This window comes from Oncorhynchus nerka, linkage group LG27, assembly GCF_034236695.1.
Source record: "Oncorhynchus nerka isolate Pitt River linkage group LG27, Oner_Uvic_2.0, whole genome shotgun sequence".
NCBI classification, from domain to species: domain Eukaryota; kingdom Metazoa; phylum Chordata; class Actinopteri; order Salmoniformes; family Salmonidae; genus Oncorhynchus; species Oncorhynchus nerka.
Genome location: NC_088422.1, coordinates 43,124,687 through 43,147,556, shown reverse-complemented (window position 1 = coordinate 43,147,556; position 22,870 = coordinate 43,124,687). Strand labels below are relative to the sequence as shown.

Sequence of the window (22,870 nt, the reverse complement as noted above, 5' to 3'; positions counted from 1 at the left end):
AAATTGCACAACAGGTAGCACTTTCTATTAATATTAACATATTGAAGCAATTATAAATGTTCACTTTTAGATATTTCAGGGAAAATAAAGAACACATTTAATTATATTTTGGTTTTATTATTAGTTTCGTTTGAATTGACAATTAGTGTTTTGGCAGCCAGGGTGATTGTTGAAAGTGCGACGCCGAATGCTTAAACTAGATAAACAGCAGAACGCTTGCTAGCTAGCGACGCTGACAAGTACGGGCAAGATAGGTCTCAAAGATCTAGCTAGCTAGCTATACATATTACTGTCCCGTGAAAATACTAAATCTTTTAGTTATCGAGTGTAAATTTAGCTAACTAGCTAAACGCTATTTTACTGTCTGTGCCAGACAGTGAAGAGACTTGTCTTACTAGTTAACGTGAGCTTGTCTGCTTATGCTTTAGCTAGTTACAGCTTGCCACAATGCTTTTTGATGATGGCTTCAACTTCCACAGCTGACATAAAAGGTTTGTTACGCAGACGCTTAATGGGAGATAATTAGCTCGTTGAGCTTTAAAAGTTTGTTTCTCAAAACAGTCACATAGCCAGCTAGCTAGCTAGTAGCATAAGTTAACTGTTAAACTCACATTGTCTTGAGTTGGATGTTAACATAATGTGTATTTTACGGTGGTGATTTTAGCATGGAACGTTAAGTTAAATCCTGGTGAGGCAAATTCCCCTAAATGTTTTTAGATGGATTCCAGCAAAGCCACTACACAGCACATACATGAATATCACGGTGACAAACGGGTCCCAGAAACTTTTAGGGTCTACATAAAGCTGTCCCAACAGCAGAGCTTTCTTTTCAGCACCACGGAGTGAATCCCTTAGCGATGCTATATTTCTCTTCATATGACAAGGATTGAAAAGGATTTGCCCGTAGATTGTCAACGTGATTCATGATGACTGCTTGTCTTGCTTGTTAGCTAAGATCAAAGGTATAATGTTGACATGTGCAGTCCAATCAAAGCTACGGTAGATAAAATTATGTCAAATTATGCTATATCTGTGGCCAATGATCTTGAGCCTTCTTTGATGGGCACTTCTAATGTAACTCTATGGCAGCACCCAAGGAGCTTGAATGTCCAACTCTCCCCGTAGAGTTTGCGGCGACGTAGTGTCCCCATGAGTGACAGAACACGGAGCCATTCACGGTGTAACTAGAGAACATTACCAACCTCTACGCTCTGTATTTTCTGCTGCCTGCCCCACCACCCCAGAAAGCACTGGGCTAGGCTGAAACACCTGTATTTTGGAGCTGCCTTACTCAACTGTATGCGGCTTTATTAACTCAATATTATATATATTTTTGTTTACATTGTTTGCAAACTGATATGTGACACGTATTAATGCCAGAATCACATGCAAAACAGGCAACACAAAATATATATATTTTTAGCTTAACGGGTGGGGCTCAACCTGCCCTGAAGGTCACCACTGGTAATTTAGCCTATTAAAAACAAAAACTGTTTCAAGTGAGCATTCAGCAGGTCTGATGCCGAAAATAAAGTACATTCTTGCCAACTTCACCAATTCTTTTCATTTAGTTTTTCAAAGAAAGTTGTATGTAGTTCCAGTAGTTAGCTACACCGCTACATGGCAAAACAAGTAATTAGTTAACTACTCTCTCCCTCCCATAACGACTGCAAAATGTAGTTAAATTACATGTAGTTCACTACTCCCTAACGCTGCTTGCTGTCTAGGTATTTATATAGCTAACCTGACATAACTAACCAAGCCATGATTTTCCCTCCCTCCCATAAACAGTGTGGCATGAGGGCGACAGATGCCTCGCTCCCAGCCTCAGAGATGGCACCCTACTACGAGAGGGGACAATCCAGAAACTCCCTTCCACTTCTCATGGTGAGGACATGGCACTGGTGAAGTTCACAGATCAACATGATGAAGATGAAGAAGAGGAGGCAGTCTTTCCAGTCTGTAAACTCCAGAGACCAGACACAAACCAGTCGTCCACCAGTGTAGTGTCTGCCCAGGAGAAGCCTCTATTCCTCTGCAGCCAGACACCTCCCGGGCCATCAGAGCCCTTGGTGTTGTCACCGAGTGGTGTGGCAGTCCCATACACCATCAACAGGTACGTGAGCTGTTAACTAGGAAGCTGGGATTTTGCTGGGCTTCCCAGGTTGTTTTTGCTGTACGAATGGGGCCTTAATCAGATGCCGTCAACAGGTACCTGAGGTACTACCAGAAGGAAGGGATCCAGTTCATCTATGACAACTATGCCCAGTCCAGAGGATGTATCCTGGGAGATGACATGGGCCTGGGCAAGACCATTCAGGTAAAAACTAGACTGTCTCTGCAGAAACCTGATTGTTGACGGTATGTAGCTAGAGTATTAGCACTATTGGAGTTATCATGTGAAGAAAGACCTGCTGTTCATGACTGACGTGTGTGTCTGTTAACAGGTCATTGGTTTCCTGGCTGCTGTGCTGGGTAAAACAGGGACATGGGAAGACATTGAGAACAACAGGCCTCAGTTTCTTCTCACTCAGATCCCCACACAGCGAAGCAAACCCCGAAAGGTAGATATTGAGCTATAGATTTCCCACAAGGGTAGCACTCTTTGTGGCTGAAAACTGACTGATAGTTACAAAAATGTTAAAACCCACATGTGCATGCCCATGCTCTCTGTTAGGGTCCTGTGTAGGTGTTGTTATATTATCCATGATTGTGCCCAGGTGTTCTTGATTGTGGCCCCTCTGTCGGTGCTGTACAACTGGAAAGAGGAGCTGGAGACGTGGGGTCACTTCCTGACCGTTGTAGTCCACGGTCTGAGGAAAGAGGAGGAGCTGGCTCGCATCCGGAGGGGACGCTCTGAGATCGCCCTCACCACCTACGAGACCCTACGCCTCTATCTGGAGCAGTTTAACAGGTAACGTTAGCTAAGATAATTAGGTGTGTTGGCGTGTGTAGCCTAAAACCATAGTAGACCCGTTTCCTAATCCTACCGTGAAACTCCAACTATAAGCCTGCCACGCATTTTGACTGTGTGGCCGGTCTTCAATTCCAGCATTGACTGGTCTGCTGTGATAGTGGACGAGGCCCACAAGATCAAGAACCCCAACTCCCAGATCACTGGGGCAATGAAGGATCTGAGGTGTCCGGTCAGAGTGGGCCTCACTGGCACAATCCTGCAGAACAACCTGGATGAGCTCTGGTGTGTCATGGACTGGTGGGTCTACACTGGCAATATAACTACTACTACTGTTTCTATCACTGCTGCTACAGTACGACTGATTACCCTTTATTAGACACGTATTAGTGCAATGATTAGTCCAGAGGTTACCCCAAAAAACATCCCAATACCCAGTGCACACCATTTCCTTCTAAACCACTCTTTCTCTTGGGATTGACCTTCTTCCTTTGTGTACTTCAGGGCCATCCCTCGTTGCCTTGGCAGCCTGGGTAACTTCAAGAATATGTTTTCGGACCCCATCGAACTGGGGCAGAAGCACAGCGTAACTAAGCGGGCCCTAGCGACGGGCAGGAGGGCGGTCCGGGCCCTGGCTGCGAAGCTCTCCCATTGGTTTCTCCGGAGGACCAAGGCTCTTATCAGAGAGCAGCTGCCCAAAAAAGACGACAGGGTGAGTGGAGACTTCCACACAGGGTTCATGTTCATGAATTAGGGTTGTGCAATTCTGGTAACTTTTCCAGAAATCCTAGTTGGGAGTATTCCTGCTTATTCTCTCCTGATTTCAGGAATTTTCCAACAATTGATTCATGGAAAACCTGGGAATTTTGGGAAAGTTACCGGAATTTTACAACCCTAATTGAATGAATTCTCTGGCCTTGAATGCGAATATCCCTGGTCTAGCAGGTGGTTTCAAACATCTCACTAAGTGAATGGCTCCTCCATCTATGGCCAGGTGGTGTACTGTTCGCTGACGTCATTCCAGCAGACTGTGTACCAGGCGGTACTGGACACGGAGGACGTCACCCTGCTCTTGCGCTCCTCAGAGAAGTGTGACTGTCACAGTGGACACTCCCGCAGGAAGTGCTGCTACAAGGTCGGCTTATGACAGGAACAGTTGTGTTATAACCTCTATTTGACCCACTATGAAGAAATCTGTTATTAACCGTTTTGCACTCTTTAGTTCAGTGAACATCAGTCAAGGTTTGAATCATTGTTTGGTCTTGATAGGTCACCTAGACTAAGCAATGGTCACAATGTTGTCAGTAATGTTGACTTTATTGTGATAGGCCTTCCCTGGGAGGTGATGTAAATGTTTGGTCTCTTGTACACTACAGGTGAATGCTCGGGGTGTGCGTGTGACAGACCTGTACTTCAGTTACTTGGCCATTCTCAGGAAGGTGGCCAACCACGTGGCTTTACTGCAAGCCAAGTGGAACACCAGCAAAAAGCAGGTACGCTCTCAGGAGTGAAGTCCTGGTTATTATTTTACTGAACGTGACAAGTTCTGTTTGGTTTAACATGTGGACATACTGTGCTCTCTCAGGAGCAGTATGTGAATGAGATCTGTGAGACGGTGTTCCAGAAGTTTCCTGACTTCACAGAGAAATGCAAGCAGGCAGCATTTGAGGCCATGTCAGACCCCATGTACAGCGGAAAGATGAAGGTAGGTTGGTCAATGGCAAAGGTAGTTAGGTAGGCTCATATGTTTACATATAGTATTAGGTTTTTAAGAGAAGTATGTCTCATTTGGATCCTTGGTTGATATCCCTCTTCCTCTACACCCTGTCATAGGTTCTCCAGAGGTTGTTGAAACATTACATGCAGAGAAAAGACAAAGTGCTATTATTTTCCCTCTCCACTAAGGTAAAACGTGTGTTAATTGTGTTTGGTAGCCACAGGGATTCTGTCATTTGTGTCTAACTGTTTGTATGTGTGTGTCTCTCTGTGTTTGTGTGTATGTACTGTAGATGTCATGTGTGAGAGTTGGGGGATCTGTAGGGGTGTTAGTGTGTGTGTAGGAAAATGGCTGTGGTAGATAATGGTGAGATCATGTACTGGGCTTTAGATGGTGTCAGAGCTCTAGTTCAGACACAACCAAAGCATTGATTGCTGTCTTCCTTACTTTGTCCATAGACTGCTTACACGATGAGGAAACTATCCCTTTAAGCGTACAGTGCAATCAAAGTATTCAGACCCAATTACTTTTTCCACATTTTGTTACGTTTTAGCCTTATTCTAAAATTAAGTAGTTTTTTTTCCTTCATAAATATACACGCATTAATTAACCAATAATGACAAAGCAAAAACAGGTTTAGATATTTTTTTTTGCAAATATATTAAAAATAAGAAACTGATATCAAACTGATTAAACGATGTAGAAAATAGTAAAAAATAAGTGAATTGCCTTTTACTTTGTTGAAGCACCTTTGGCAGTGATTATAGCCTCGATTCTTCTTGGGTATGACGCTATAAGATTGGCACACCTGTATTTGGGCAGTTTCTCCCATTTCTTCTCTGCAGATCCTCTCATGCTCTGTCAGGTTGGATGGGAAGCGTCGCTGCATAGCTATTTTCAGGTCTGTCCAGAGATGTTTGATCGGGTTCAAGTCCTGGCTCTGTCTGGACCACTCAAGGACATTCAGAAACTTGTCCCAAAGCCGCTTCCGCATTGTTTTGGCTGTGTGCTTAGGGTTGTTGTCCTGTTGGAAGGTGAACCTTCGCCCCAGTCTGTACTTCGCTTCGTTCATCTTTGCCTTGATCCTTTCTAGTCTCCTAGTCCCTGCCACTGGAAAACATTTCCATAGCATGATGTTGCCACCACACCACTATGCTTCTCTGTAGGGATGGTGCCAGGTTTCATCCAGATGTGATGCTTGGCATTCAGGCCAAAAAGCTCAATCTTGGTTTCATCAGACCAGAGAATCTTGTTTCTTATGGTCTGAGAGTCCTTTAGGTGCCTTTTGGCAAACTCCAAGTGGGCTGTCCTGTACCTTTTAGTGAGGAGTGGCTTCGTCTGGCCACTCTACCATAAAGTCCTGATTGGTGGAGTGCTGCAGAGATTGTTGTCATTCTGGAAGGTTCTCCCATCTCCACAGAAGAACTCTGGAGCACTGTCAGTGACCATCGGGTTCTTGGTCACCTCCCAGACCGAGGCCCTTCTCCCCCGATTGCTCAGTTTGGCTGGTCGGCCAGCTTTAGGAAGAGTCTTGGTGGTTCTAAACTTCTTCCATTTAACAATGATGGAGGCCACTGTGTTCTTGGGGGCCTTCAATGCTGCAGAAATGTTTTGGTACCCTTCTCCAGATCTGACAATTCTTTCGACCTCATGGTTTGATTTTTGCTCTGACATGCACTGTCAATTGTGGTACCTTTTATATAGACAGGTGTGTGCCTTTCCAAATCACATCCAATCAATGAATTTACCACAGGTGGACTCCAATCAAGTTGTAGAAACATCTCAAGGATGATCAATGGAAACAGGATGCACCTGAGCTCAATTTCGAGTGTCATAGCAAAGGGTCTGAATACTTATGTAAATATGGTATTTGTTTTTTATTTTTAATACATTTTGCAAACATTTCTAAAAGCCGTTTTCACTTTGTCATTATGGGATATTGTGTGTAGATTGATGAGGAACATGTTTTATTTAATCTATCATAGAATAAGGCTGTAATGTAACAAACTGTGGAAAAGGGAAGGGGTCTGAATACTTTTCCAATGCCCTGTATACTTGTGGTCATTTATGAACATTTGAACATCTTGGCCGTATTATAATCTCCACCCGGCACAGCCAGAAGAGGACTGGCCACCCCTCACAGCCTGGTTCCTCTCTAGTTTTCTTCCTAGGTTTTGGCCTTTCTAGGGAGTTTTTCCTAGCCACCGTGCTTCTACACCTGCGTTGCTTGCTGTTTGGGGTTTTAGGCTGGGTTTCTGTACAGCATTTTGAGATATCAGCTGATGTACGAAGGGCTATATAAATAAATTTGATTTGGTAACACGCCACGTCACCAAAAGGAAGTGTTCTCAATATGCTGTGTTAACCCTTCAGCTGCTGGACGTGCTGGAGAGCTACTGCATGGCAGATGGGCTGGAGTATAGCAGATTGGATGGCAACACCAAGCCCAGAGAGAGGCTGAAGATCGTCAAAGAGTTCAACAGCTGCCCTGACATCAACCTCTGCCTGGTCTCCACCATGTCAGTGCCACTCCCACCAACCCTCATAGCTCTGCTTTAATAGAGCACAGCAATATGATTGTGTTGGATGTGTGTCCCCCAAATGGCACCCTATTCCCTACATAGTGCACGGCCCTGCTCAAAAGTAGTGCACTATATAGGGAATAGCGTGCCAGTTGGGACACAGCTATGTTTGAAATGAATGAACCACTGACTGTAGGTTCGCTTGTCTGTTTCTCCCCCCAGGGCAGGGGGTCTGGGCCTGAACTTTGTCGGGGCCAACATTGTGGTCCTGTTTGATCCCACCTGGAACCCTGCCAATGACCTGCAGGCAATTGACAGGTATGCTGCAATATCCATACATGCCATGTACTTACATAGAAGTACATAGTCATAGAACCTTACAGGGTTCTTTCCAATTTGTTGTATCAAATCAAACTTTGTCACATGCGCCGAATACAAGTGTAGACCTTACCATGAAATGCTTAGTTACAAGCCCTTAATCAACAGCGCAGTTCAAGAAGAGTTAAGAAAATATTTACCAAATAAACTAAAGTAAAAAAGTATAATTAACAATAACGAGGCTATATACAAGGGGTACAGGTTAGTTGCGGTAATTTGTACATGTAGATAGGGGTGAAGTGATAAAACATCAAGTAGCAGCAGTGTACAAAATAAATGGAGGGGGTCCTAGACTTGGCGCTCCGGTACAGCTTGCGGTGTTGCAGCAGAGAAAAGAGTCTATGACTTGGGTGACTAGAGTCTCTGACAATTTTATGGGCTTTCCTCTGACACCGCCTATTACTGGATGGCAGGAAGCTTGGACCCAGTGATGTACTGGGCCGTACGCACTACCCTCTGGTGCGCCTTACGGTCAGATGCCGAGCAGTTGCCATACCAGGTGATGATGCAACCAGTCAGGATGCTCTCGATGGTACAGCTGTAGAACTTTTTGAGGATCTGGGGACCCATGCCAAATCTTTCAGTCTCATATTCTATGTCTGTATACACAATGCCAGTGTTAACAACAGTGATCTCCTTGCTGGTGTGGGACCCATAGGTCACCCTTTATGGCTTATTGACCTGAATGGGGACCCCTCTTGTATTCCTTTTTATTTCCATGATGTGACCTCTCCTCAGGGCTTATCGTATAGGCCAGTGCAAGGACTTGACAGTGTATGACCTCTCCTCAGGGCATATCGTATAGGCCAGTGCAGGGACGTGACAGTGTTCAGACTCATCTCTCTGGGAACAGTGGAGGAGGTCATCTACCTGCGCCAGGTCTACAAACAGGTACAGTCATCCTAAGACTTTCATCACAGTATGCTGTCTGCACATACAATTATTGTGTTTGAGGATTTCTAAATTGCTTTCATGGAGGATTGGCTTGAATTGTGAGGATAACCACACAATGTATTTTCATCATGAGCAAAAACTATTCGTTTTCTACCCAAAGTTGCAAAGAAAATGTTGCGATCCATTTATTAAACAAGAGACCAGAGAAATGGATAAACGGGTGTGGCAGTAGCAGGAATAGCGATATCTTGTGGGCAAAGCTGGTACTTTCACACTAATTTATGGGGGAAAATGCAAGCTACTTCAATGGCTAATTTCTCTGAACAAGGGGAAAACACATCACCAAATTCACTGAGAATATATTACATAGTATGAATAAACAATACTCCAATACGCAACTTCATACTACTTAGAGAACTGATATTATATACTGGATGTTGGTGTGAGCTTTGGGAGTTCTGTGGGTGACTTTTGACCATTTTATTTGGATTCCTCCCGTAGTCGGTTTTAAGAAGAGGGTTGGTCCAAATCGGATGTTGGATACTATATTTATTGAATATTAGATTAATCCTATACATTGAAATGGCCAATTAGGGTACAATCAATTAGCTTAGTTTCTCAGATCAAATTATATTTCAACAAAAATACTGTTGCAGGAATGCTTATCCGATATGTTCTTAACTACAGAAACCAATTCAAAACAATGGCTTGCTGAAATGGAACGACCCATTTGATATTGGTATTTAGATGGGGAAACCAACCATCTAATCTTCTCTCCCTCCATCCCTGTCTGTGACTCTGCAGCAGTTACAGTCTTCTGTGATGGGTAAGGAGAGTGCCCGGCGGTACTTTGATGCAGTGCAGGGGTCCGACGACCAGAAGGGGGAGCTGTTTGGGATACAGAACCTCTTCAGGCTGCAGACCCAGGGGACCTGCCTCACCAGGAGAATACTGGAGGTCAGAAGTCAAACAGCCTGTGTGGACAACCCTGGTACTGTGTGTTACATGTTTGTGTGTATTTCTATTTCTGTTTATGTACGCTCAAGTGTGTGCGTGTGTTCCTCTCAGCGGGAGGGACGAGTGGAGGTAGGAGTAATGACGTCCAGCACCCACACAGGGGAAGAGGAGGAGAGGAAGAGCGAGAGCGTGAGTAACTGCCTTTCTCAGGGACCCGTGACGGGCGCGTCTTTCCCATCTCTCACTCCCTCTCCTTTCCCAGGCGGCCCCCTCATCCCTCCATTCCCTCTCATCCCTCCATTCCCACGTGAAAGAGACAATTCCTCACACGTGCGTCTTCCTGTCTCCTTCACCGGCCCCTTCTTACTCTTTCTCCCCCTTTTCCCCCTCCCCCCATCTCTCTTTCACATTCTCTCTGTGATAGTGTCCCAACAGATGGACATAATTATCCCTCTGTAATGCCAGGACCAGACCACACTGAAGGCCGTCTGTTCTGTTGTGTGGTATTTATTTACCCAATAGTTTGGCTTCTATCTACTGTGACAGTTCCCAGCTAAGACCCAACACAACTGTCCCTTTTTAGTAGGCTGGGTATGTACCGGGGGATGTTCAGACTTTAATAGCCATAGACAATACACCAGGGTGTATTCACACACACACACACAACGGAGGAGTCATCTGGTTGGCAAAAACCATAAGATTAGTATCGCTGTCGGTGGTCCCACTCATAAAGGCCCTCGCATAACTCCCATGCACGCTATAAAAGCTACAATGTATCCTATTGTTTCATATTCATGACTCATGGCATGTCACATTTATGTATGGATGATTTATTGTTACGAGCATCTTTGCATTACCTAGCACTGCTAAATTCTTTATGAATGACCAATCCTGTTCTGTAGCCTAGTGATGCCATCAGCCCCAGGTCACAACCAAATACAACATACAGAAGACTCCATAGCTTTGTCGATCTCATTAGTGCTGCTTTCCTACCAGACCTAACGCAGTGGTAAATCTTAGCACTGACGGTAGAGCTATACGTCTTTTTGTTTGTCCTACATTTTTTTGCTATTTTCACAGTGGGAATTGTGAAGATTTATTTTGAAGCGGTCTCCCGAGCCAAACCCTTTATCAATGGTCTTGACTACTTAGCGAATGCTTTGGTCAGGACAAAAAAAAGAAGCAGCCTTCATTGAGAGGAGGGGAGGCTATGCTTGATTTCATTTGATCAAATTCAACAAAAAAACATGACTTTTTTTATATTTCTAAATACGAGGTGTATGGACAAAAACAAAATCGCCTCTCTCTTGTTCCATGTGCATATGGGAACTGTGCATCACTGCTGGGTAGGTTGCTCTTCCGCTGTTCAAATCCATGCCTTAACCAACCGCGTTACCTCTAAGACCAGCCTTCAGTTAGTTTAAATACCCCCACCAGCGCTGCCTGAAATTGGCACATTGGCCAATGTTTTTAACGACAAACCTCAGATATTGCCACCCCTCCCACCTTAGCAAAAGCAAGCTCATAATAAGACCTGTAAATTACCAATCTTGGGCCAAGGGTTTAAAAATAGTTGATATATATATATATATATATTTTTTTTTTAAATATAAAGACTCTGTTGACCTTGTGTTGCAGGAGGCTGGGGAGGTTTCCGCAAGGGACCACTGTGAACTGGGCAATGGAGGGGCGATCGGCAGTGTAGGGGCCTCGAGGATCCCCAGGGCAACAACCAGGGGGGTACTGGACTTCAGCAGTGGCAGTGAGGAGGAGGGGGAACAGGGGGACAGGAGTAAGGTGGAGAAGGCAAACACTACCCTTCCTGGCCGACTCAGTCTCCTTCAGCATGGCTTCTCCAGGTTGCTCCAGAGGTCAGGGGTCAGGGCTGGATCAGGGTCAGAATCAGGGGAGCATAGCCAGAGTGAGGGGGGAAGGAGTGATTCTGAAGAGGACAGTGATGAAGACACTTCTGCCATGGCACCAAAGGGCCTCAGCACCGCAGGGAGTGGGGGCCCCCAGACCCCTACATTGGCCCCCAAGTGTGGGAACCACTTGGATGCAGCTCCTCTGAAGAACGACTGGGACGTCTCCAGTGGCTCTGAGAGAGAGGAAGAAAGGAATGGAGGGAGATGGGATGGACAGAGGGGGCGAGACCATGATCCTGTTACACTGTCTGGAGAGAGTGATGACATGGGGAGAAAAATACAAAATCGAAAACAAGGAATAAGGAGGAAGAGGAGGGTGGAGGAGGACAGTGATGATGATTTACCCCCCTCCAGTGGAAGCAAACGATCTAACACTAAAACTCCAGTTTCCAGAATGCACCAGGTGATGTTTGACTCTGAGTCTGAGGACATAGACATTGAGGAGCTAATCAAACCTTGTGCACAAACTCATGTGCTTAAGAGACCCCCAGCACACCTGAGAAGGAGGGAGATGGGGAGAGATGGTGGTAGTAAGAGAGAGACCAGCAACAGACCAGTAGACCAGAGTAGAAGAACCAGACAAGCAGAGGACATTGAGACTTTTACCTCCTCAGACGAAAACCACACTGCAGTCGAAAGAGTCCGATCTGTTACAGCCCCACAGAACCACAATCATGGCCGAGGCCCACAGACAGACCAACACGGAGCGAGGGCGTTTACAAACCCAAAAGTGAACCAGACTGTCCCTTCTGCCAAAGGACCGCCCTGTGGAACGATTGACAATGTGTTAGGTAAGGTCAAAATGGGATAAAAAACAACAACTGTCGTATCATGTGTGTCAGCAAACATCAGGGGCTTGTATTCACAAAGCATCTCAGAGGAGATCAGGACTGCTACTCTGACATGCTTCTGGGATACAGGCCCAATTCTATACCAAGAGTTAGAGTAGAATTTGCCTGTAAGTACAGACTTATATCTCCTATTTGTGTGGGTGTTGTAGGTGGTGTACGGGAGGTGGTTTACACCCACTCTAACCAACATGTGGTGGGCGGGAGCAAGGCCGAGGAGCGAATCAGCAGAGCCGCTCTCAGAGACGTGTTTGAGCGCAGGAGGTTCTCCCAGCTTCCAGCCAATGAACTCCGGGACACACAGAAGGTACACACTCACTACCTGGTGAAGCCCAAACCACCCAACGAGTCGATAGTCTAGTGTCCTATTCCAAATCAACTCCCTAACCCCTTTTCCTTGTCCCTTCCTTGTCAGTGTGATTAGAAGGAATTGATCAAATCTGTGCGTGTGCGTATTTTACAGACCCAGCCTGAACACACTCCACCATTCTATACTTCCCATAATAATGATGTTGGTTGGGTGGGAGCAGTGCACAGACCCAGTGTGGACCACCCAGTCACACACACCATCAGGAGCGTCCACCACCCCACCCAACACACCACCGTCATTATCGGAGAGACCCCCGGAACCATCCGAAGGTGAGTTATTCCTGGTAGGGCAGGGCAGAGAGCCAAATCTAACCACCGTTATGGTGTGCAGCGCACTCAACTGGTAGAAAGGGGTTCTCCTTTGTGTGTGTGTGTGTGAGACCACCTCTGAGCTAACCCTCTCAACCATTTCCCAGAACCTTGCCAAAGATTAGCCAGTTGTGTTCAGGCTCTACAGTACTGCCTTTCCCCTCCAATACCACAGTTAACCTGAGACTCCCAGAATATGGTTAGTTCCTGTTTTAATGGCTGTGACAGAATATGGTTAGTTCCTGTTTTAATGGCTGTGACAGAATATGGTTAGTTCCTGTTTTAATTGCTGTGACAGAATATGGTTAGTTCCTGTTTTAATGGCTGTGACAGAATATGGTTTGTCCATGTTGTTTTTGGAGACAGTTGCGCCTGTCTTAGAAAAAGGACCCTATATCATTCCATGACGATCAGAAATGTATCCTAAATATACACAACATAACCAAAAATATGTGGACCTGCTCGTTGAACATCTAATTCCAAAATCATGGGCATTAATATGGAGTTGGTCCCCCCTTTGCTGCTATAACAGCCTCCACTCTTCTGGGAAGGCTTTCCACTAGATGTTGGAACATTGCTGCAGGGACTTGCTTCCATTCAGCCACAAGAGCATTCGTGAGGTCGGGAACTGATGTTGGGCGTTTAGGCCTGGCTCGCTGTTCGCGCTCCAATTCATCCCAAATGTGTTCGATGGGGTTGAGGTCAGGGCTCTGTGCAGGCCAATTAAGTTCTTCCACACTGACCCTGACAAACCACTTCTGTATGGATCTCGCTTTGTGCACTGGGGCATTCTCATGCTGAAACAGGAAAGGGCCTTCCACAAAGTTGGAAGCACAGAATAGAATGTCATTGTATGCTGTAGTGTTAAGATTTCCCTTCACTGGAACTAAGGAGCCTAGCCTGAACCATGAAAAACAGCCCCAGACCATTAATCCTCCTCCGCCAAACTTTACAGATGACAGTATGCATTACAGCAGATAGCTTTCTCCTGGCATCCGCCAAACCCAGATTAGTCCGTCGGACTGCCAGATGGGGATGGATGATTCATCACTCCAGAGAACGTGTTTCCACTGCTCCAGAGTCCAATGGCGGCGAGCTTTACACCACTCCAGCCGACGCTTGGCATTGCGCATGGTGATCTTAGGCTTGTGTGTGGCTGCTCAGCCATGGAAACCCATTACATGAAGCTCCCGATGAACAGTTTTCTATGAGCTTGTGTGGCCTACCACTTCGCGGCTGAGCCGTTGTTGTTCCTAGACGTTTCCACGTCACAATAGCAGCTCTAGCAGAGCAGAAATTTGATGAACTGACTTGTTGGAAAGGTGGCATCCTATGACAGTGCTACGTTGAACGTCACTGAGCTCATCAGTAAGGCCATTCTACTGCCAATGTTTGTCTATGGAGATTGCATGGCTGCATGCTCGATTTTATACACCTGTCAGCAACGGGTGTGGCTGAAATAGCCAAATCCATTCATTTGAAAGAGTGTCCACATACGTTTGTATATATATCCATGAAGCATCAAGCTCACCTACTTTCAAGCCAACATTTTCCTATTTTCTAATATGTTATCACGCAACTTTCCTACGCTCTCTGAGCCGAATCCTGTGTGTGTGTTCCCCATGTAGGCAGCAGCTGGAGGAGATGGCGTGTGTATTTGGATCTGTTTCATTGAGACAGTTTGCTGAGGAGGTTCTGAGGAGTACCTCTGCCCAGAGACTGGCTCAGCTACGACAGTACTACACTGACCAGGGCCCTGAGGTGGCTTCCACCATCAGGGAGAACTTCGCAGAACCACACACAGCCCAGCCCAAAGTTAACAGGACAACCCCTTCCTCCTCTACAACCAAACACAGACCCAACTCCAAAAGGAACCAGAGAGTTGCTCTAGAACCCCAAGCAGAACCTAGAACCCGACATAGGTCCGTTCCAGAACCCCAGAGGGATGTTCCCTCTTCTGAGGAGCAGATGGTCCGGAACGCCAGAGGAGGGAAGAAGAAGAGTGGTAATAGTGGAATGTCCAGAGCTGCTCAGTGCTCCAGCTCAGACCTGGACAATAGTAGGAGTAGTCCTCTGGGACCAGGGGCCTCTAGAGCTCAACCCGTTTCCTCCTCCTCCTCCTCTTCTTCAGCTCTCAGCCATCCCCAGGCTAAGCCCACAGCCAGCCCTCAGAGAGGGAGGAGCAGCCTGCTGTCCTCCCCCAGGAAGAGTGAGGTTGTGGGGAGGCAGCGGTACAGAGCTCAGCCTTCCTCTCCCCCCAGCCAGCAGGTCCTCCTCACAGAGCTGCTAGGAGACACCTCTATCCTGGACGACCTGCTACGACCCAGGAGCAAGGCCTCCTCAGAGCCTTCGAGGGCCTTCCCAAAAACCCCTACCTCACGGGCTGTCTTCACACCCACTTCTCACTCTGCCACACCTGCCTCCTGTCACCCTACAACGCCTCCCAAACCGCCCAGCACACCCCACCCTCGGCCCCTGACAAAATCCGTCCCAGGCCCTTCTTCTACTACTACTACTCCCCCCTCTCGATCCATCACCACACCCCTCACACACCCCATTACACCACTTTTCTCTCCAGCCCCTGAGAGGTCAAAGAACAGCCACAGAGACTTCTGGGACATTTTGGAGGAGGGTAACGAGGAGAGGATCAACAAACTGACGGACCCGTCGGAGGTAGAGAGGGTGTGTGAGAGTGCTAGCGTCAGGGCCAGAGGAGGAACAGGGGGAGGAGAGGAGAAAGGGAACACGTCACTTTGGAAGAGGAACGACAAGTTCCTGTGGAAGAAGTGATTTTGGGGGAGACATGACGACATGTATTTTGCGTTCGACTTTTATTATTCTTATGCTTTTTTTAAAATGAAAAATTTAATCGTTTTGGTTACTGTAACCTATCCTGAAATTATAGATTGATAAATAGGTGTGTGTGTGTGTGTGTGTAGACAAACCATGTGTGTGCGTACTCATGTATGGAAATGTACATTGTAATTCAGAACATTAATGCCATGTGCCATTGACTTGGGCCAGACATGGTCTGACTGTGTCAGTGGTGGTAACCCATGTTTCCTGCTCAACTAATTAGTGACCACCAGCCTGAGAATCTCATGTCTGGCCACCTACATGGCAGGTAGGTGTCTCTGTCTCTTTGTCTGTGTTTCTGTCTTCCGCAAGGCTTGGACTAGTTTTCTTAAATACTCTTTCTCAATAGACGGTGTGTATGGGAAGTGGGCCAGGGGCTGTCTGGGGGCAGGGCCTGTGGTGGGTACATGCCCGGGGCGCTCCTTCCCGCATCAGTAGTCTGCAAAATGACAGGCTGTGGTTGGGCTCAGCTCTGCTTCTAATGGCCTCAGAGTGGAGGCCGCTGCTGCACCATTAGAGCATTAATGAGGTAAAATCTGTGGGTCGTGGCCCACCATTTTGGGGACCACTGTTGTATACCATCTCTGATAGTTACTGTATAGAGGTGTGTGAGAGAGAGAGAAAGCCACACAGCTGTTTGACCTCTCAGCTGAGGTAAGCAGAGCCCCTAAGGGTGCAGCTCTGTTAATGTGTTTTGTTTAGCTGAAATGAGAAAGTGCTGATAGCTACCAATAAACAACAAGACTAATACGTGCCTCAACAGAACACTCAGCTCCGCTGCCAAAGCCGTGTGTGTAGCCCTTCTGGGTGGTAGAAGGTGCACACAGACAGGCTACACATCTGCCACGCCTGTTCAAATCTGAGACTGAGGAGAATAAAAAAAGCCCTTTCTATATCTCTTTCCTCCTCAAACTCACGCCACGAACAGATTCCCATCTACCTCCCCCTCCGCTCTTTGCTCAGTCTCGTTCAAGTGCAATGACAGTCAGGCTTAAAAGGTTTTAGAAATGCACTAAATGATTGTAAAGAATTGGACACCTCTACAGTACATCATGCCCCAATGATTCCCAATGTTGTCCTGTCTAAAAGCTATCTAAAAGGATTCCAGCTCTTCAGTGACGTGAGAAACGCAAACCGAGTGCTGTTCTGTCCTCTGGACGGATGTCAATAAATATAAACAGGTGGAACATGTTTAGCAAGAGGCACTGAGGACTAAAAAGACAAGAGTCAAAGAGTACAAGAGTCAAAGAGTTGTTTGTGTTCACTGGATTATGGGTCCACTTGTGTCTACCATCTTTTCACTCTGTTTTGCTGTATTTTGTTCCCCATTTTGGGCATCACTTTTGACCCAAAAAATGGACTGCTGGCTTTTTCTAACTTCCCTATTAGGGTCTTTTCTCTGTGTGTCAGGACGGTGAGAGGACATTCTGGATTCCCTGTCACAATTACCCAAGTGTCTGTCCATCCATCTGGCTGGCTGGGTTTACTTGCAGAGAGACAGAGAGCGTATGGTGTGATTGGTGAAAGAAAGGCCAATGGAGGCCTTTCCTCTCAGGTTTCTACAGAGATGGAAACACTTGAGTAAATGGGGGATGCAAAGTATATTGAAAGCAGGTGCTTCCACACAGGTTTAGTTCCTGAGTTAATTAAGCAATTAATATCCCATCATGCTTAGGGTCATGTATAGAAATGCCTAGTTGCCCATTATTTTGGCTAACATGGCTAGAAGAAGAGATCTCAGTGACTTTGAACGTGGGGTTGCAAAGGAGCATAGGGGGTTTAACGGGTGAGTGTGTGTGTCAGTCACCAGATCTCAACCCAAATTCTGGAGGAGCGCCAGAGACAGCGTTTTCCAACACCATCAACAAAACACCAAATGATGGAATTTCTTGTGAAAGAATGGTGTCGCATTCTCCAATAGAGTTCCAGACGCTTGTAGAATCTATGCCAAGGTACATTGAAACAGGTCTGGCACCTCGTGGTGGCCCAACGCCCTATTTAGACACGAGGTTGGTGTTTGTTTTATTTTGGCAGTTACCTGTCCGTCTGCAGTATTGGAGCTCGCAGCTCTTCATGAGGAACTAAGAATTTGAGAAAAGAAGGCGATGGTAACCTTGGCAGAATGTGGTATTTCTGCCCCTCTGTAGCATTGGTTTCATTTAATGTATTTTGCATGTGGATGTATAAGTCATTTAAATAATGCATCAGCTGCTATTAGCCCCCTCCCCAAAAAAACAATATATATTCCTAAAACCATCTATTCATCGTCTGTCCATCCAACCATTACTCCCTTCTCATTATTGCTGGTCGTCCCCGCAGTGGCAGACCACGTAAAAACACCTGCACAGGATCGGTACATCCGAACATCACACGTGTGGGACAGGTACAGGATGGCAACAACAACTGCCGAGTTACACCAGGAACACACAATCCAACCATCAGTGCTCAGACTGTCTGCAATAGGCTGAGAGAGGCTGGACTGAGGGCTTGTAGGCCTGTTGTAAGGCAGGTCCTCACCAGACATCACCGGCAACGTCGCCTATGGGCACAAACCCACCGTCACTGGACCAGACAGGACTGGCAAAAAGTGCTCTTCACTGACGAGTCGCGGTTTTGTCTCACCAGGGGTGTTGGTCGGATTTGCGTTTATCGTTGAAGGAATGAGTTACACCGAGGCCTGTACTCTGGAGCGGGATCGATTTGGAGGTGGAGGGTCCATCATGGTCTGGGGCGGTGTGTCACAGCGTCATCGGACTGAGCTTGTTGTCATTGCAGGCAATCTCAACGCTGTGCGTTACAGGGAAAACAGCCTCCTCCCTCATGTGGTACCCTTCCTGCAGGTTCATCCTGACATGACCCTCCAGCCATACTGCTCGTTCTGTGTGTGATTTCCTGTAAGACAGTAATGTCAGTGTTCTGCCATGGCCAGCGAGGAGCCCGGATCTCAATCCCATTGAGCACGTCTGGGACCTGTTGGATTGAAGGGTGAGGGTTAGGGCCATTCCCCCCCAGAAATGTCCGGGAACTTGCAGGTGCCTTGGTGGAAAAGTGCAAATCTGGTGCAGTCCATGAGGAGGTGCACTGCAGTACTTAATGCAGCTGGTGTCCACACCAGATACTGACTGTTACTTTTGATTTTGACCCCCCCTCCTTTTGTTCAGGGACACTTTATTCCATAGTCACATGTCTGTGGAACTTGTTCAGTTTGTCTGTTGTTGAATCTTATGTTCATACAAATATTTACACATGTTAAGTTTGCTGAAAATAAATGCAGTTGACAGTGAGAGGACGTTTCATTTTTTGCTGAGTTTATGTTCAGTACACAGGTATTCATCGGCATACAGTAAATAAGAGGCCATGTAGTGAGTGTATATACGTCTCATTAAGGCCTATGGAGCAATTTAAAAAATGTTTCCTTCATTTAACTAGGCAAGTCAGTTAAGCGCATATTCTTATTTACAATGATGGCCTAGAAACAGTGGGTTAACTGTTAAGGGGCAGAACAACAGATTTTTACCTTGTCAGCTTGGGGATTCGATCTAGCAACCTTTCAGCTACTGGCCCAACGCTCCAACCACTAGGCTACCTGCTTCCCCAAGATAGGTGACTCAGCAAGCAAACAACTCCATCACGTTGGGGGAATATCCCACAGTTGTTACGGTAACGCTCCGAGGAGGTCTCTGAATGAAAAATGAAGAAAAAATTCCCCTCATTTCATTAGGAAATTACGTACAATTGGGCAACCATTCCTGTCTTGGTTTCCTAGGAGACCTGTTAGCTGTAACAGTGTAATTTACTAGCTCCTGGGCCCTTCCTCTCCTTATTGTTCTCCATCATAAAAGAGGTAGACTGGATACACACACACAGGAATAATCCTCCTGTTTAGTCTCTGGTTCCTAAAAAAGTTTAAGTCCCCTGCCCGAATATTAATGATCCACTGGTGAGACAACTAAAATGAACTCCGATCTCCTTGAAACCTCATTCTCCACACCTAGATGGAATGACTGAAATAGTAAATGTGTGGTTCTATGATAGATTTGTAAAATAAGGTCAGAGTCGTCATGTTTCTCTGGACAAGAGATGCATCTTCACACTGAACCCCCTCATGTCAAACTGTAAAAGGTGAGACCGATAGCGAGGGAGGTCTCCTTTCAAACAGAACAAATGCAATGGAAAATTGTGCGTTTCCGTAGAGTAAATATTTGGAGTAGGGAGATCTAATCGTAGAGAAGAAAGGCATTTCTGGGCCGTGTCTAGCACTGCCAAAGAGGGCTGCTTCATCTGATCCATTGTTTAGTGAACAGGGGGCTCGGTAAGCAAGCGGCTCACTGGCCCCTCTCCTCTCCCCCCAGCTGTAGCCTCTCCTGTGTTTATTTTTGCAGGGCTACAAAAACAAAGCCCCGCCATATGTGAGTGGAGTAAAGTGCGCTCTGTTCTCTCTTGTGTGCGCACTCACGTTCTCTCCCTTTTTGTCTTTCCATCTCTCTTCCTGTAATTTGGGGTCCTCTCTGCCTCTGTCTTTCCCTCTCCCCGCCTGCTTGCTGACAGTTCACCACAGCATCCTGTTAAGAGGAGATGAAGGGTAGGAATTATACTCTGAGTTTCAAAGATCTGCGTCGAGGAGAGAAGTGATATTACTTCGGGGAGAAATAATTAGGCCTTGAAACGCGGTGAAAATCGTTGATGTTCACAAGAACTAAAGTTGAGGGACAAGGTGGTAATTATGTCACAGAAATACATACGTCAGAGAATGTATATATTAGAATGTTTATTCTGGTGTATCAAACTGACAAGCTCGGCACATTCCTCTGATTGAGAAACCAGCCATATGAAAGCTATAGTAAAAAATATATATATATTTGTCATGGGCCTGCCTGTGTGTTGAGGTGAGTGGTCCGGCCTGGTTCCAAAGCATGCGTGTTGGGTGGGCCGTGGTTGCTGTCGGGCTTGTTTTGGATGCTCCTCTGACCCTTTCCTCTGTTTACTGAAACAACAAGCACTCAGTGTTCAGAGTGGAGGGCCGTCACGAAGGACACATCTTCAAAGACTGCTAGGCTTTTAGTTCTGTCCTCTTGCCCACCCACACAGGACCACTATATTATATTTTTTTCCTCCCCTCCTTGTGTAAATCACTGAATGGACAATATTAGGTGAGAGCTAGTTTCCATGGGGCTTTCTCCAAGCCACCCAGATCAATGATGTGTGAGGAAGGAAGGAGGGAGAGCGAGATTGAGAATTTGCTGTTGACTTTTACAGGACGATTAAAGGCCCAGTGCATTAGTTCGGTGGAAAAATATATTTAAAATCATATTTTAAATGTTCAAATATATACTGAATATATTGTTTTGATCTATCGGGGGGCTGCAGCACCCACAGCACCCCTACTTCCCCTTGGCTCTGTCTATATCTCTCTGTCTGTCTCTCATGTCACTCACCTGTTTTTGAGCTTCCTATCAAACATTCTGTTTTAGAAGCTGAACTCTTCCGATGTGACAAGGGTTCAATTGACTCATCACCATATCATTTGATCCATGAAAGGGCTTTGAAATAGAACATTGAAAGGGGGGTATTTAACATGTTCAAGGTCCCCCCACATAATTACCTAGTAAATCAGGTGTGGAAAGTCCCATCTGTGAAGAAAAGACAAACGTTTTTTTATTTCAGCTGAAAGTGATATTCATCGTTCAAACTGTCGGTTGGAAGCAGAACGCACAATAGCCTGAGTAACTACTAGCCTATATCAAAGAGATTTATCAGTGGAAATTCCCTGAGATTTTTTAATTTGCTATAGCCAAGGAGTCATGCTGAGACCACGATCTATTTTGCAGATAAGCCCTGCATGAAAACATCAACAACAATTACTCTATATATACACTACCGTTCAAAAGTTGAGTCACTTAGAAATGTCCTTGTTTTTTAACGAAAAGCAAATTTGTCTATTAAAATAACATCAAATTGATCAGAAATACAGTGTAGACATTGTTAATGTTGTAAATGATTATTGTAGCAGGAAACGGCATATTTTTTTTAATGAAATATCTACAAAGGCGTACAGAGGCCCATTATCAGCAACCATCAGTCCTGTGTTCCAATGGCACATTGTGTTAGCTAATCTAAGTTAATCATTTTAAAAGGTTAATTGATCATTAGAAAACCCTATTGCAATTATGTTAGCACCGCTGAAAACTGTTGTGCTGATTACAGAAGCAATACAACTGGCTTTCTTTAGACTAGTTGAGCATCTGGAGCATCAGCATTTGTGGGTTTGATTACAGGCTCAAAATGTCCAGAAACAAAGCACATTCTTCTGAAACTTGTCAGTCTATTCTTGTTCTGAGAAATTAAGGCTATTCCATGTGAGAAATTGCCAAGAAACTGAAGATCTCATACAACGCTGTGTAATACTCCCGTCACAGAACAGTGCAAACTGGCCCTAACCAGAATAGAAAGAGGAGTGGGAGGCCCCGGTACACAACTGAGCAAGAAGACAAGTACATTAGAGTGTCCAGTGTGATAAACAGACGCCACGCAAGTCCTCAACTGGCAACTTCATTAAATAGAACCAGCAAAACACCTGTCACAACGTCAACAGTGAAGAGGCGACTCCGGGATGCTGGCCTTCTACGCTTTCAACACATTCCCAGTGGGACAGAAGTTTACATACACTCAATTTGTATTTGGTAGCATTACCTTTAAATTGTTTAACTCGGGTTAAACATTTCGGGTAGCCTTCCACAAGCTTCCCACAATACGTTGGGTGAATTTTGGCCCATTCCTCCTGACAGAGCTGGTGTAACGGAGTCAGGTTTGGAAGCCTCCTTGCTCGCACATGCTTTTTCAGTTCTACCCACAAATGTTCTATAGGATTGAGGTCAGGGCTTTGTGATGGCCACTCCAATACCTGACTTCCTGACTGATGTCTTGAGATGTTGCTTCAATATAACCACACAATTTCCCACCTCATGATGCCATGTATTTTGTGAAGTGCACCAGAGGACATTTCTCCAAAAAGTACGACCTTTGCCCCATGTGCAGTTGCAAACCGTAGTCTGTTTTTTTTTATGGCGGTTTTGGAACAGTGGCTTCTTCCTTGCTGAGCGGCCTTTCAGGTTTGGTCGATATAGGACTCGTTTTTACTGTGGATATAGATACTTTTGTACCTGTTTCTTCCAGCATCTTCA

At 45.8% G+C, this 22,870-nt stretch overlaps 1 protein-coding gene across 1 annotated transcript; it reads left to right on the top strand.

Moving 5' to 3' along the window:
- Positions 1–201: 201 nt before the first annotated feature.
- On the top strand, positions 202–18,973 carry ercc6l2 (excision repair cross-complementation group 6-like 2). The gene is made up of 20 exons (XM_029638288.2): positions 202–491; positions 1,792–2,116; positions 2,212–2,320; positions 2,448–2,564; positions 2,721–2,914; positions 3,053–3,214; positions 3,419–3,626; positions 3,909–4,049; positions 4,291–4,407; positions 4,500–4,619; positions 4,748–4,819; positions 7,005–7,150; positions 7,376–7,471; positions 8,323–8,422; positions 9,230–9,382; positions 9,494–9,571; positions 11,021–12,098; positions 12,308–12,462; positions 12,619–12,794; positions 14,462–18,973. The coding sequence occupies exons 1-20, from the start codon at positions 458–460 to the stop codon at positions 15,621–15,623; spliced, it is 4,743 nt and encodes a 1,580-aa protein (XP_029494148.2). The 5' UTR covers positions 202–457; the 3' UTR covers positions 15,624–18,973.
- Positions 18,974–22,870: the final 3,897 nt, after the last annotated feature.